Source organism: Gobio gobio (assembly GCF_949357685.1).
Source record: "Gobio gobio genome assembly, chromosome: 8".
Lineage (NCBI taxonomy): Eukaryota > Metazoa > Chordata > Actinopteri > Cypriniformes > Gobionidae > Gobio > Gobio gobio.
In genome coordinates, this window is record NC_137114.1 from 49,638,759 (window position 1) to 49,654,743 (window position 15,985).

The window sequence follows — 15,985 nt, forward strand, 5'->3', positions numbered from 1 at the left end:
AGGACTGGATGGAGAAAGGTATATAGAAATAGTGGTATTATATCATATGAGAATTTTTGTACAAAGTATAATTTAATGTGCAACCGGGCCAGATTCAATTCTATTATTAAGGCTATCCCCAATTCTATTATTTTGCTACTTAAAGAAATTCTCTCTTATTCAATCCCTATGGCCCCAAATCTCACATCTCTCTTAATTGAAGGTTGTGATTTTAAAGGAAGTAAACCTGCAAACAAAATGATTAGAAATAGATTTAACAACATTTCGTATCCTTTAATTGCTAATAGAAATTCAATTGCAAAAAAATTCTCAAAACAAACAATTCCCATACTTAGAACTCATTATTTAAAATGTCCTTTACACCCCAAAATGAAAGAAATTAATTTCAAAATTTTAAATGGGATATATCCGTCCAATGAATACCTTCGACTTAGATTTGGTTTTGATTCTAATAAATGTTTATTTTGTGATGACATTGAAACCACAGATCATCTATTTTTTCATTGTATTTATGTGGAGGCTTTATGGTCAGATGTTTATGACTGGCTTTTCCCAAAGGTATCGCACCTTGAAGATTTCACTGTAAAGGACATTATTTTTGGAATTTTAATGGACAATAACAAAGATAACTTCCTAGTCAACAACATCATCATGCTGGGAAAATTGTATATACACAAATGCAAGTTCTTAAAGGTGAAACCTAGGTTTTATTAATTTCATAATGAGTTTAACTTGTATACAAAAGCCCGCAAAATTATGAAATAAAAAAATGCAATCAATCTTTATTCCATTATAGATGAAAATGATCTACAAACAATTTTTTTTATTTCTTTTAAGCACCTGATCTGTATTTTCTATTACAAAAATGTTTTGTTGTTGCCATACTGTTTGTACATGATTTCTGTTCAATAATAATAATAAAAAAGGTTCGCTTTTCCTTGCTATGCACAAGGGGGAACAGGGAATAACGAAGTCTCGCGATAGGCGCTTACTCGTACGGCCGCCATATTGTGTGACACTATTTTGATTCTTATCTGTTGGAAGTGTGAAAGGAAGAGAGAAAACAAGGGGGAGCAGAGGGGGAAAAGCAGGAGAGCTGTCAAAAGATTCCTGAGTCGGTGAGACAGCGGGCGGCGGAGGCGGTGGTGTTTCTCCCCTCATCGCTGTCTTTAGCGGAGTTGGGCCTGGGTTCAGCGGCCCGACCCAGTGAGTTCCGCGGCGGCGTCTCGCCCCGGGGAGCGGCGGCTGACACGGTGAGAAAAACTCTTGAGATTAGTGCCCGGTTGCATAAAGCACCTTAAGTTTTCCCTCAAGTATGATACTTAAGGGGCGATTTCCCCTTACCTAAGAGAATAATTTAAGGGTGTTGCATTATAATCTCTTAAATGGTTCTCTTAGGTAAGGGAAACATTTAAGTGTTGCACGACAGCGATCCTGGATTCACGTTGTAAAAGTCTCGTTGCCATAGATACGCAAAAACTAACACTAATGCTGCGTTCACACCAAACGTGAATAGAGCGTCAAATTCGCGTCTAGTTTGACGCTTGAACTTTGAATGCTTGCGCTCATGTAACGTTAACCCGCCTGGAACAGCCTGGACAACTTTGTTGACATTTAGTGAAGTTACTGGGCTTTTTGTGTATTTAGAGCAAACTTTGCAGGTTAGAAGACCTCTGAAATGTAGCCTGCGTCTTCATACATTGAATCGTTTGAATGCTTAAGTGATTAATCGATGGTCAGGTCAATCGTGGGAGTTGATTTTTATTTTATTTTATTCGTTTATTTTACAGTTGTCTTATAACTGTAACTAAACTATGTTGATTAAAGGCAAACAAATTAATGTTTTGCCAATCACGAATAGCTAAAGAATGTTTTTGTTGTACTAAGTTTCTATTATAAAGTGTATAAACGTCCATATTTCATTCAGTAGCTGAAGGCTACAAAAAGTGTAATAACTCAGTGTTTTAACTCTGTAACATTACATTACATACATATTTTTCTTAATTCATGAATCGGATGTTTTTGACACTGAAGCTGGTATTGGCAAATCAAAACAAAAATAGACTTTACTTTAAAACAAACGACAGCACTTTAGTCAAAATGCATATGCCCTATTATTTTACACTCCTAAACTGCAGATTTTAGACAGATCCAGTTATTGAACTGAATTGAATCAACAGTGAACTTACAGCTGAATTGAACTAAGTTTGTATCAATTCTATTTCTTTAGTTTTTTTGTTATTGTGAAGCTGCTTTGAAACTATTTCTATTATATAAAGCGCTATAAAAATTGTGACGACTCAGGTTTTCTGCATTTCTTAAACAAAAACCCTCTACCCTTATAACTATTATTGTTATAAATAACACCCATCACCATCTAGATTGACTACACATCGTTTTATTAATATTTGATGCATGAAACAACAATCAGAATGGTAAAAAGAGAGAAGAAAATACAGCCATACTAATACAGCAAACAATAATCATGGACAGCTTGTCTAAGATTGTTAGAGAGTAAAATAACCTGCTGTAAACCACCGCTGACTTCAGCCCTTCAGCAGACTCGTGTTAAGGTGCACGAGCCAGGCGCCTTCTCTGCGAGACGTTCTTCTAACCATAACTATCTATGGTTCTAATAACGTGCTTGTCTAACAGAACAGTCATTGACAGACGCGCGCGATCATTTCTGTGTTCTTGCTCCACTTCATCTGCCAGTAAACCCATCGCTTTAATTGAGAATGAGGAGATACGTCATGGTCGCTTGCTGTCACGTGACAAATTGGGCGGAGTCTGAGCCCGTCCACCCTTTTGGGATCCCACGCTATCGGTTGCCAGGGGCAACATGAACGATACAGAGATCAGAGCAGGAAAGACGGCGTTTAAGCGGATACATTACGAGAAAACTTGGTTTGGAGAAGAAGAGGTCTCTTACAGGGAGAAACTTACTACCAGCGCCAAGCTGATGTATTTAGAGAAGCTGATATCAAAAACCTTGACCATTACGAGCTGCCACGGCAGAACTCCGAACTCTTTACCACCATGCACTGAAATGTTTCTATAAATATATTTCCGGCGCATTTTGAATAATAAATAAATAAATCTCCCCACTATCCTGCAGCAGTCCAGTGCTCGTCCTCATTAGCAGTGTTTTTCTCTTACTGATCATATTTTATACCTGTTGAGTTTAAATTTTTAAATGAATTTGACTAAAAATTAAAATGATCGTTTGTGTGCGCTGGTGCTTTTATTCCAGCCTTCTTAAGTAGAATGAATGCTCGGTAGGTGCCTTAAATAAATGTAATGTTAACAATGTTAAATATTGAATTAATCTTAAACAGTAATGCACACAGTTGAGGAAAATGACAGTCAACTAGGCCTACCTTGAATATTAATTAAGCGTTTTGGGCATAAACATGTTTATAACATACAGTAAAATGACTGACAATGAAAAATGACAGAATAGTGATCAACATGTTTAATACAAATAAATAAAGGTTCGTAGTAGAGGGCTGCATTGGGATTGAGTCCCGCCGGGTCCCGCGGGACCCAACGCAAATCTCGCGGGAGCGGGCGGTTTGAATTTTGCTGCGGGCGGGAATGGGCGGCTAAAAAAAACACAGCGGGAATCGGCGGGATAGGGAGGTTGCCTAACGACATGATGGAGAAGATGTCAATAGATGATGTAGAAAAGAACCTCAAACGAGGTATTTACAGCACAAAAGCTAAGCAAGGAAAGTCTGACATTTGGAGAAGTTTCTCAATTGTTTTGGTAGGCAAAATCATGCGGTATAACGTTATATGTATCCACATATTGCGCAGCTGGCAAATGCATAGCTACTTGATCATACCTCACCAAAAACGCTCAGCACTCCCTGCAGGTCAAGTTGTTTGGTGTTTTTGACAAACAATACATAGAAGTTTAGTGAGTGGAAATTGATTGTTTCTAAATGTCCGTTTGCTATTTTGTGTTTGTGCGGGTGCGGGCGGGAGTGGACATACATATTGCGGGAGCGGGCGGGAGTGGACATACATATTGCGGGAGCGGGCGGGAGTGGACATACATATTGCGGGAGCGGGCGGGAGTGGACATACATATTGCGGGAGCGGGCGGGAGTGGACATACATATTGCGGGAGCGGGCGGGAGTGTAACACATACGTTGCTGGAGCGGGCGGTAATGGTCAGAAATTCGGCGGGTGCGGGCGGGAGCGGGATGAAGAAAACAGTCCCGCGCAGGGCTCTAGTTCGTATTGATCAAGTGTCTCACACTTCAGCATCGCGGTCATTAGTTTAGACCATGACTGACACCCTGTGGTGAAATAATGGCGTACATTTACCAGCCGCTGCTTTCTCAGATCGGCTTGGGTGGATTAAAACTTCATGTTCAGTTGAGTTTGGAAGACTATGTACATAATAATCATCAGAATATCTCCTCTCCGGTCTCTGTCTGAATCCATTACCTTGCGGGCATACGACATCTCATTCTCAATAGCCCCGGCTTGATGCGATGATTGACAGGGCGGGGCGGAGACTTGATCAGCTCTGATTGCATTTTTCATTATAGTAATAAAATGAAAAGTATAATACACAAATAAATAGAAGTTACTTATTTTTCGGAATAAATAAAGCAATAATGATGTCAATTCTGTAATCAAATTATGAAATGGATGATGAAAATTAATCAAAGGAGCACTAAAATAATTGTATATTTTTTTTATTTGAAGCTAAATACAGCATCAGCTGATGCCATGCCACTCCCACTTCATAGGCACAAATATTATATCCAAAAATAACATATTTAGGTTACAACCGCATCTGTCTGGGGTGATAAATTACTGACTTTATTATTGTTATTTTCAGTGCTTTTAATATACTCTTATTATAAAAAGAGCTTTATTAACATTTATTTATCTTTAACTAGTGTCCTTTTAGTAAGGAGACCAGAATGGAAAATTTTTTTTGCTCAAAATGGTGGTTTCCAAACAAAGGGAAAAAAAATATATACCCAGGGTCTGTATGTATGTGTATGTGTATAATATATATATATATACAGTGAGGGAAATAAGTATTTGAACACCCTGCTATTTTGCAAGTTCTCCCACTTAGAAATCATGGAGGGGTCTGAAATTGTCATCATAGGTGCATGTCCACTGTGAGAGACATAATCTAAAAAAAAAAAATCCAGAAATCACAATGTATGATTTTTTTAACTATTTATTTGTATGATACAGCTGCAAATAAGTATTTGAACACCTGAGAAAATCAATGTTAATATTTGGTACAGTAGCCTTTGTTAGTTCTGGGCCGATTTCTCACCTTTCTTGAGATGAGATTATATATATATATATATATATATATACATTTAATAACTCAAGTTGCCTACTATTTTAAACACTTTATTATAATTTTTAACTATATAGTTGTGCAGAAAATTTCACTTTAAAGGAGATAATTTGCCATTTCCACTAAGGATATCCAACTAAGTGGATCTGTTCTGTCAGTTTTGCCGCGTTCATTTCATCAGTTTTGCCGAGCCACGTTAATTTCATTAGTTTTGCTGCGTTCATTTCAATCTCCGCGTTTATTTTCATCAGGTGGAAAGCACTAATTGCTAATGGGGGTGTTTTCAGAGCACCCCTGTTTCACAGGTAACAGTCTGTCTTCAGAACACCCCCATTGTTTCCACTTCTTTTGGATTAGCCCAACCCACTGGAGAAGAGAGACAGATTGAAGAGGGCTAGTTTTCTTGTATATTATTTATCTAATTGTGAGAGCGTTTTTTCTGCTCTTGATCTGGCTTGTTTAATAAATATTCCCTTTTTATTAAAGTAGACGTGCCTTTTGTGTTTAAGAGTAAAAGCTCTAAGTTAATAGTCTATTCGTGTCTCAGCCGCGAAGCTGAGCTCAGCTCCTGTTCGAGCTGCACAGAGCGGCTGAAATGATAGTGTCTGTCAGTTATTATAATACATATGACAAAAACAATTGTCTAAATTATGTTGCGTATTCCTCAAAAGTTCTTGTGATGATATCTAGTTGACAACATAGCCTATGACTTCCGAAAATATAGTACTATGATATTGCGCAGGTGCACGTGATGCAACGCTGTCAGAGCCGACAGACTCATGTGTCAAAAGACTAATTTCAGTGCAAAATAATCAGGTCAAAAACGATTTAATATTCTGCAAATAGCCTACTAGTTTTTTATGTTTATTTATAATTAATTCAGGCAGACAACAAGGCCACCAAGTACTGCGCACAGTGTGCAGCTTATTCATTTAACGTTTTTTTTTCTAACGTCATTTTAGTCGATTTTTAGTCGAAAATTTCAGGACTTCAGTCGACCAGGATTTTCTTTGGTTGATTACAGCTCTAATTTTTTCTATATCAACATTCCTGTCTGAGTGCCATATTATTTTTCTACAGTTTTCATGCTTGTAATTCTAAAAGTATTCAAGATATCTTAATATCCTTCTGGATTCTCGTTCTTAAACTTTTCTTTTGAAATCAACCTGCAGATAAAAATTGTAATTTTGACTGTGAAGTCTGTGACATTTCATATTTTTGCTTTCATCACTATTTATGTTTGACTTTCTGAATTTTCTGAAATGTCTGAATTTAATTTAAGCTGCACGCTTATACATTTAGAATCACAATTTTTTTTTGTTTAAAAATAGAGGTCGCGATTTTGACCAGACAACTTAAAACATCATTTACTACAGACGACTTAATTTTAATTCATTTAAAAAACATTCAATGACTCGCTCATAAAGACTTCACTTGTTTCATTACTAGATGAATCTGCGTTTTTTTGAAAGAATCTCTTAAATGAATGAGTCAATGACAAATGCATTTTTAACAGTCACTTGTCGCCACCTACTATGATTTTTTTTTTTTTTTTTTCATCAATGTAATTGATACAACCTAGTGTTCAGTTTCTTACAGAAGGTGATTTAGGTTACTCTATTTTGATAGTGACTATACTGTTTATAGGCCTATCTACTAAACCTTTATCTCAGTTAGGGCTGGGCCGATAAACGGTATCATATCGAATCGCGATAAAATTCAAGTCGATAACGATGATAAGCCCTGGCCATTTTTACTCTTTACTCGATATAGATTACTCTAACACCCAATCGCACAGCAGAAATAAACGCGACAACAGCCAGTCAGAGCCAGTCAGCGTGCAGCTCTTAACATGCACATCAAAAGTACACGCTCTACTGGCGAGAAGGAATAAATTAGTGTGGCGACGAACGTTAATTAAAAAATGAAACTAACCTTGAGTCATCTTCCAAAGACGACGAATTTGTTGATAAAAGGTAGCACGAATTGTTACTCATTTGAACTGCATCACACAGACGGCTCGGGTCAAAGTCAAAATGGCAGCGAGCTCACTATCGCAGATCCGTTTACTCTGATCGGTCACGCGAACATTAACAGCGCTGTGAGATCCAAACGCGTGCATTCAACGAAAAATAGCAGAGCTGCGCACTGCGCCTGCACCAGACTGACGTTGACTGGACAAGATTTACCGCAAGTTTTCAAAATCATGATAATCACACGCGGTTTTAATGATAATTCAATTTTAAGCGATATTACTAACCGTCACTAAATTTTATCGTGGTTTATCGTGAAACTGGTAATCGTTTCATCCCTTCTCCTAACTCAAGCTACTACTACTGTCAACTCACTGTCAAATGTGCATTTCTAAGACAAAACATGTAATATTATTGATACTGCACTGCAAACTGTGCCGAAAGTCAGGCAACACAAACCTGTTTCAAGACTAGAAACAATATCACCTGTTAGCACATGCAGAAACTAAGACATTTATTTTTTTCTATTAAGAAATGTATTTCAAAATGTCATATTAAGTAAAAATGACTGGAAAAGAGTAAGTAACTAAAAAATGTGAAGTGTTAAATAGTTGTGAAAAAATAGTTTAAAACCAGTCTAGAACTGGAGAAAACCTAAGCATATACAGCAGTCCCAGACGTAGTACTGAAGGAAAATAAAAAATTGAGCGGAAGTACGTAGGAGGGCGGAGCCAGGCTAGCCGTTAACACCTTTGAGTGTCTGTATTCATGATATGACGGTAAATTCTCATGAAGTGACATGTTATGCGTTTGTGTCCTCCTATAGTGACACAAGGCAGAGACTACAAAGACAGCGAGTGAGTGAGTGCGTGCGTGCGCGCGCCCGTCATTTACACAGAGATGCAGAATTTGCAGGAGTAATATTTAATCTGTACTACAGAAATGCTGGTAGCACATTTTTTAAATTTCAGTACCGACTTCGTACCGAAGTACCGGTACTTGTGACATCCCTAGTCGCCGTTTTACTGGCTGGTTGGTTCTGAAATACTGCTAAACAGCGGACATCTTGGATGGTCGTCTGATAGACCAGACTGATCTCATGAAATAGCATATGTATAACACGCCATTTGGCTTGAGAAAGTGGCGTGTATGTTTACGCAAAGTCATGATGTCATGTTGAATAGACACACATTGTTTATTTTTCTTGTCCCATCGCTGGCAGGTGTCTTCAGGCTGTGCTTCATGAACAGACCGCATCATTACCGGCTCGTTGTCATACGATTTTTCGAGAAATTTTCCCATCTTCAGTGGTAACTTGTGCTGAGGTACCTCTTCCTTTCTTTTACATTTTGCACTGCTTCGGAAACCCAATTCTTCATAACTGTACCAATCAGGAACACCTGCTTCTCCATCATTCGATTCACAGCTTTGATGGGTGTAAAGAACCGATCGTAGTACACTTTTGTACCAGGATTGAGAGTTTTAGACAGATCAATGATCATGCCTCCCAAACCCAGTTCACCTGGTTCCTGAATCTGTGCAATTAGTGCATTTGCACCCTGATATAATTCAAGGTCGAGCATGATGCCTTCCGCTGAAGCACAAACATGCCAACTAGGTTTGGTTTCATTGGCAGATATTGTCGTTAAGGACATGCTCCTGTAAATGATATAATTTGCTCATCAATAGAAACACTCTCGGGACTTGCCTGAGACCTGCAGCCTTTCAGAATGAGGTCAAGAAAAGGCCTCACCTTCCAGAATTTGTCACATTCCCTCAGGTCTTCTGCAATGTCATCATCAGTGACCACCTTTTTGATTGCCTAAGTTTGTAAAATCGGTTGCGTGTGAATATTTCTGTGATGGCAGGGAATCTAAATGCGCTGGACCAGTACATCCTGATTTGTGGCTACGGGACAGAGGACATCAAAATTGAGGCTCCAAAGAAATTATACATATCATCAACTGATTTGTTAAATGGGTACCCACTTCTAGCTAGTGCTGTAGCATTGGATCAGAATTCAATCAGTTTCATTAAATATTTTACAATATACTGGTTTACATAGTCCGGTGTGGTCCAGCCTTCTCTTTCCTGCTCAGTCTCCTCCTCAGGCTCAAACTGGACTAGGTTGGAGGTCAATTGGGTAGCCCTCCAGCGCATTCCTCGTCCTTACTTGGGTTGTCCTTGAATGCTTGGTCCTGGTGTTGGCTCTTCAGGGTCATAATTTGAGCCATCAGACTCAACCCTCTGAGTCCGATGTTTGGGTGTGCGCAAAATGGCAAGCCTACTGTCTGAATGATAGCCATAAGTTTCATTGCTTCAGTGGACTGAGGAATGGGGTCTTCATCCCCACTACTCTCCTCCTCACTGCTGCTTGGCTCCTGTTGTGGAGGGTGGTAATCAACATTCTCTATGGGGTCATCAATGTCGGACAAGTCCTCTACCTCTGAGTAGTCCCCAGTAATTTAATCCAGTACTAATTCCAGTACCTTTGACAGAGGAATAGACTGTGGAAAATTGTCTTGAGAAAATAAATAAATAAATCAATACAGTTATCACACATGCAATGTCCATTTATACTGTTGTAAACTATTGTACATTTAAGTTTTCTCACAAATTCCTCCAAAACTATGTTTTCAATTACATTTTTTGCTAACATTTTTACATTTTCCACTATGCTAAGTCCCATTGTACACGTGGACATCAAGTTTAGCGGCATAGTAAATCTCTACTATTACAAAAATTGTGTTCAATTTACATACCATATTATTCATACAACTCTCCTATGCATAACTTAACAAAAATCAACAAAGAAATTGTATTAGATTTTTTTTACCTTGTGGATGTTTTGGTTTGGTGTGGCAGCCTGAGGTTTCAGACGTGTTCTCCGCCATCTTGACATTTCTATGTAACGTGTTTGTCTCTTCTGACACCACCAGATGGCACTGTGTCCATGTTTGAGTACAACAGGTCTGAGTTGCATTGAATTAAGTAATATGGTTCACACAACCATAACTGTGAAGTCCACGTATGTGGACGCCAGGTCATAGGAGGTTAATTATATAACATGCATCTGAATACCTCTAAAGCAAACTAACCCTGGAACATGAGCTGCTCTGGAGCAGGTTATTTTCAGAGAGTGAGTTTCTATGGCTACTTACTTACCCTGAAAGTTATCGCTGTTTTTGGAACCAAAAGTTGAGGTTATCCGCTTACTTGCGCTTAAACATAGTTACTTAAACATACATCTAAAAAACCTGATCTCTTGTTTTCTGTTAATAAATCAGGGATATTAAATGTATCCTCATTGAACTGTTTCTAACTACTTAACATGTTTATTTCAGACTTTGTGGAAGCGAAAGAGCAAAAACAAGAACTGGAGTGAAATTTCAAAGGTAATGATAATTTTAGTTTGTTTCAGCCTGTCAACACCAATAAAATGTACTTAATGTGCCAATTTACTTAAGATCTCAGACATCACCATAATGAATGAGGTGATCATTGAACATTATTGTCTGTATTTTTTTTAATGCAGATCGAATCAAGACAGTGATCACAGTTCACACCTGCAGTGAAGCCCCTCCCACAACAATTCACCAATAAATACTGGGAATATCCACATCATCCTACAAGAGAAGGACAAACTCCAGGTGTAGCAGCTGAAATCTGTGTGACTGTTAAAGATGGAGCTTATTAAAGAGGAGTTTATTAAAGAGGAGATTGAAGACATAAGTTATCCAGAACCATCCAGAATAAAACATGAAGATACTGAGGAACAAACAGGTTGGTGTCCATTTTTGATTCTTCGTTGTATACTGATTTGGTAGATGTTAATTAATAAGCAGTATATGGTTGATTTTTGATGCTATTAGTATACTTCTTTTATAAATAAAAATAAGAACATATATTTTTTTATGCCCTTCTTAGAATTATACTTAAAACTGCACTAAGTATATTTAGTGCTTTTAGGTCTAAGTATATTTGTCCTATTATTGCACTCAATCTTTTGATCGATTTATATACTTAAAATTACAATTAAGTATTCTAAGTTGACTTGCCTTGAAGTTGTTTAATCTTTTTAGTAGCTTAAATACCGTTTTACACTGTCTTATAAACTTAAACATTGTTTGAAAATATTGATTTTTAAAGACAACGGATATGTTTCTGCTTCTGAGTATCTGAATTTTTGTGTAAGCTAGTTCACTGGTAGTTTACTTAGGGATTTACTTAATCTAGTTTACTCTTTCCCTGCCATATCCAAATTTTCCAGCTATCCATGTTTTCACTGTTATACTGTAGAGCCATTACAGTTCTTTTTTTTAGTACAAAATCTCCAGATCAAATCACAGGAAAGAAGACGCAGAAACAAGTGATAGATGATTGCTTATGCAAATGTAAAACGCGATCATTAAAAAGAATATAAATCAAAACTGCCAAATTTTACCAAATTAAATGTTGAACCCAGGAAGGGTGTGAAGGACTGTAAAGCTTTGGGAGTTTTGATGCACTCGTTCTACACCATCTCTGTTTTGATCTTCATTCTCAATTTTGATCCGTACATAGTCTTTGACATTCAATTATTGATAAAAAAGGATGCATGAAGCTAGAATAAAATGGAAAGACTTAAAGTACAGTTAAAGGTATATTTCAAGTATAAAAAAATAATACCTGAATTGGAACATACTTAAATACTTATAGTGCAAAAACAATATATAAAAAGGAAACTGTAAGTATGATGTTTTGTTCACTTAAATGAAACTTACAAGTATACTTGCGGTATAAACTACTAAACTTTACTGAAAATACACTTTAAAGTGTATACATAAACTAAAAAGTGTTTGGTTGCAGTACAAATGAGAAACTTATAGTACACTAAATGTATACTTTTTACAATTTAGTTCCAAGTAGTATTCAAGTAGTACACTTACAAGTTTACTGCTAGTACATTGATATTAGGATACTTACTACATAAAATATATTTGAACTTGACTTAAAGGTGCTCTTTATAAAAAGTTTTTATTTTGTATTGCTATTTTAACCAAGGAACTGGGACGTGTGAGGAAGTCGCCTGTCGATTGCGTCATATCTGCGTTATCCTCGGTTTCTGGTTTTATTTTGCAGAAACGTTGCACACTGCAGTAAGAGTAAAGCAAGTGTCATAGCAGCCGCCAAGCGAACACACAGATTAACATCATAACATTAATTTTCAACACACTCAGATGTATCTTAATATGATGAGCGGAAAAGCGGAAGTGGTGCCGGCGACTGTGGCAAACAAAAAGTCCCGCTGGCGACTATGCCATAATAACAGTCCAGCTGCTTGCGAGGTGTGTTCCGCTCTTCTTATTAACAATCGCTCCAGCGGCCTTGCTCAGCTCCCACAACACTCGTTCCTGCTCTGCTTCATACTACGGTAACATTAATAATCACATCCATGAACATGATTTCTGCCCGAGTCCTATCCCGATTGTTTTCCACCGGCTGTGAGGCGAAGCCCACGTGTCCCAAGATTCTGCGCTCAAACGTGGCGTCATCAAACTATGCCTTTTGTTTTGAATAGGCCACCTCTAGTGAACGAAAAAGTTACATAGTGAGGCTTTAAGTATACTTACTAAAATGAACTTGAAGTATGCTTTTTCGTAAGGTAAACACATTTTTCGGCACATGAAAGATCTGATACCTGATCTCTGTTGCTTTCTGCTATTAAATCAGGGTTCACTTGAACTGATTCTAACTTGTTTATTTTAGACCAGGTGGAAGTGAAACAAGAACTGAATGAAGAGGAGGAGGGACATCATAACTTTACAACTCAAAGAACAAAAGCCAAAAAGCTGCATACCTGCACTCAGTGTGGAAAGAGTTTCACACATAAAGGAAGCTTTGATACACACACGAGAATTCACTCTGGAGAGAGACCGTATACATGCACTCTGTGTGGAAAGAGTTTCATACATAAAGGAGACCTTAACAAACACTTGAGAATTCACTCTGGAGAGAAACCGTATACATGCACTCAGTGTGGAAAGAGTTTCACACATAAAGGAAGCTTTGATACACACATGAGAATTCACTCTGGAGAGAGACCGTATACATGCACTCAGTGTGGAAAGAGTTTCACACACAAAGCAAACCTTAACAAACACATGAAAATTCACTCTGGAGAGAAACCGTATACATGCACTCAGTGTGGAAAGAGTTTCACACTTAAAGGAGACCTTAACAAACACATGCAAATTCACACTGGACAGAAACCGTACACATGCCCTCAGTGTGGAAAGAGTTACACACTTAAAGGAGACCTTAACAAACACGTGCGAATTCACACTGGAGAAAAACTGCATACATGTACTCAGTGTGGAAAGAGTTTCACACATAAAGGAGACATTATCAAACACATGAGAATTCACACTGGAGAGAAACCGTATACATGCACTCAGTGTGGAAAGAGTTTCACACAAAAAGGAGACTTTAACACACACATGAGAATTCACTCTGGAGAGAAACCGTATACATGCACTCAGTGTGGAAAGAGTTTCACACATAAAGGAAGCTTTGATACACACGTGAGAATTCACTCTGGAGAGAAACCGTATACATGCACTCAGTGTGGAAAGAGTTTCACACTTAAAGGAGACCTTAACACACACGTGAGAATTCACTCTGGAGAGAAACCGTATACATGCACTCAGTGTGGAAAGAGTTTCACACATAAAGGAAGCCTTAGCACACACATGAAAATTCACTCTGGAGAGAAACCATATACATGCACTCAGTGTGGAAAGAGTTTCACACTTAAAGGAGACCTTAACAAACACATGAGAATTCACACTGGAGAAAAACTGTATATATGTACTCAGTGTGGAAATAGTTTCACACATAAAGGAGACTTTAACAAACACATGAGAATTCACACTGGAGAGAAACCGTATACATGCACTCAGTGTGGAAAGCGTTTCAGACAAATAGGAGTCTTAAACAAACACATGAAAATTCACACTGGAGAAAAAAAACACCTGAAAGTTATTTAAGATGAGAAGCCTTTATAAAAGGTAAAAATATCATAAATATGCATTATTTAAATATGTCAAAGCTGTTCACTGAAAACTACTGCATATTGCTTTAGAATAATGATATTTAACTCTGCAGATCACCCTGATAACCAGAATTGTTAGTCAGAATGTAAACAGATGGTAAGCACAATTAGACAACTTAGTTAAAATGCCACAGCCCATACTGTATTTTTTTTAATTATTAGAATAAAGATAATAAATTCTTAAACAAGTACTTTTACTTTTAATGCTTAAAGTACATTTAAAATCAGGTACTTTTTACTTAAGTAGGATTGTCAGTGTGGTACTGAATTGTGATCTGTAAACCCTCGCTTCCAAAATAATCTCCCACCATATTTATCTTAAAATCTTTTATATATCCCTCCATGGCATATTTAAGTCCCACATAAATGCTCCCTGACGAGAAGTGGTCCTTCTTTTCACAGACTTTGTGATTTACCTCCTAATTTGTTTTTGTTTAAATTTTTGACATTTCTGTTTAGATAGGTTTAAGGTCTGCATTATCTGTCTTAACAGGAGGGACTCCTATTTTGATGGGTATAACCGATAGGTCAATTGCATCTAATTGTTTAATTTAGTGTCAATAATTATTTGTATATTTTCTGGATAATTACTTTGCTAAATCTGCTTGAATAAGATTTTCCATGCCTATGTAACTTATTCACTAATGTTTGCCATATTGTTTCCAGATTGTACAAGAGTCATTTGCTGTAAATAATAGCTGTAAAATGTTCAAATAGTTGGTTTTTTTCTTGATTTTCAGATGGTTTAAAATGTCATTAAAACTGCTGCAGTAAGTGTGCACAAATATAAACTTTTTACATGAAGACATTGTGTGACTTCAGAAGACTTGGTATGCAACATGAGTTAATACTTTTATACTGTTTTTGGTCTGTCTGTTTTTGGTCACTGTTTTTTGCAATAAATACCTGTGACTGTACTTGTATTTGCCTGTTATGTGTTTTATATTGTTGAGAGTGGGTAGGATTAGGGTAGGAGTGGAGTTGGTTACTATAGTTTATAAAATATAAAAGTAGCCTATAAATATTCATAAAATCATGTCTACTTTTTACTGTCATCGACTTACATAGGAATCACTTCCGTGGACCCATCACAGAATTTTCGACGATTCCGTGAAACTGCCACGGATTTTGAGTTAAGGGGCCCGTGTTCATTTCACGGAATTCTGTGAGCCCAGGTTGACTGAGACAGTATATCACAACTAAAAAGATCTTTGAGTCATCTTTAATGTCCAAGGCTGCATTTCCCAAAACCTTCTTTTATAAGGTTGGTCTGGACCACTCTTAGCTATACCTTATCAATATTGATAGTTCATTGTGATAGTGGCCACCACTGTTTCTTTACATCTCAGTCTATACCAATATAATTCTGCTAATTGAAGTGTTTTCATACAAACAATACAATTGTCATTACACTGATGTTTGTTAGCTTTGTAATTATATTATCCAAAGGTACATCAGCTGGCAAACCATTTTGGAGTCTATTTAAAGGGAATGATTGTGGAGGGGAGTTCGGTCAAACTATGGCAGAGATACAGCGAATAGTTGTGCTAAATCAAAGGCGCCGTCCGCGGAGCCAT

General features: G+C 37.4%; 1 protein-coding gene across 2 annotated transcripts; it reads left to right on the plus strand.

Moving 5' to 3' along the window:
- The first annotated feature begins 990 nt into the window (after positions 1-990).
- Positions 991-15,330, plus strand: LOC307130699 (uncharacterized protein). 2 transcript variants are annotated; one of them, XM_079823822.1, is made up of 5 exons: positions 1,026-1,253; positions 8,538-8,640; positions 10,660-10,710; positions 10,851-11,098; positions 13,064-15,330. In XM_079823822.1, the coding sequence occupies exons 4-5, from the start codon at positions 10,999-11,001 to the stop codon at positions 14,341-14,343; spliced, it is 1,380 nt and encodes a 459-aa protein (XP_079679948.1). In that variant the 5' UTR covers positions 1,026-1,253; positions 8,538-8,640; positions 10,660-10,710; positions 10,851-10,998; the 3' UTR covers positions 14,344-15,330. The 2 variants fall into 2 exon arrangements, with proteins under 2 accessions (XP_079679947.1, XP_079679948.1); XM_079823821.1 differs by lacking the exon at positions 8,538-8,640 and having other exon boundaries at positions 991-1,253.
- The last annotated feature ends 655 nt before the right edge of the window (positions 15,331-15,985 follow it).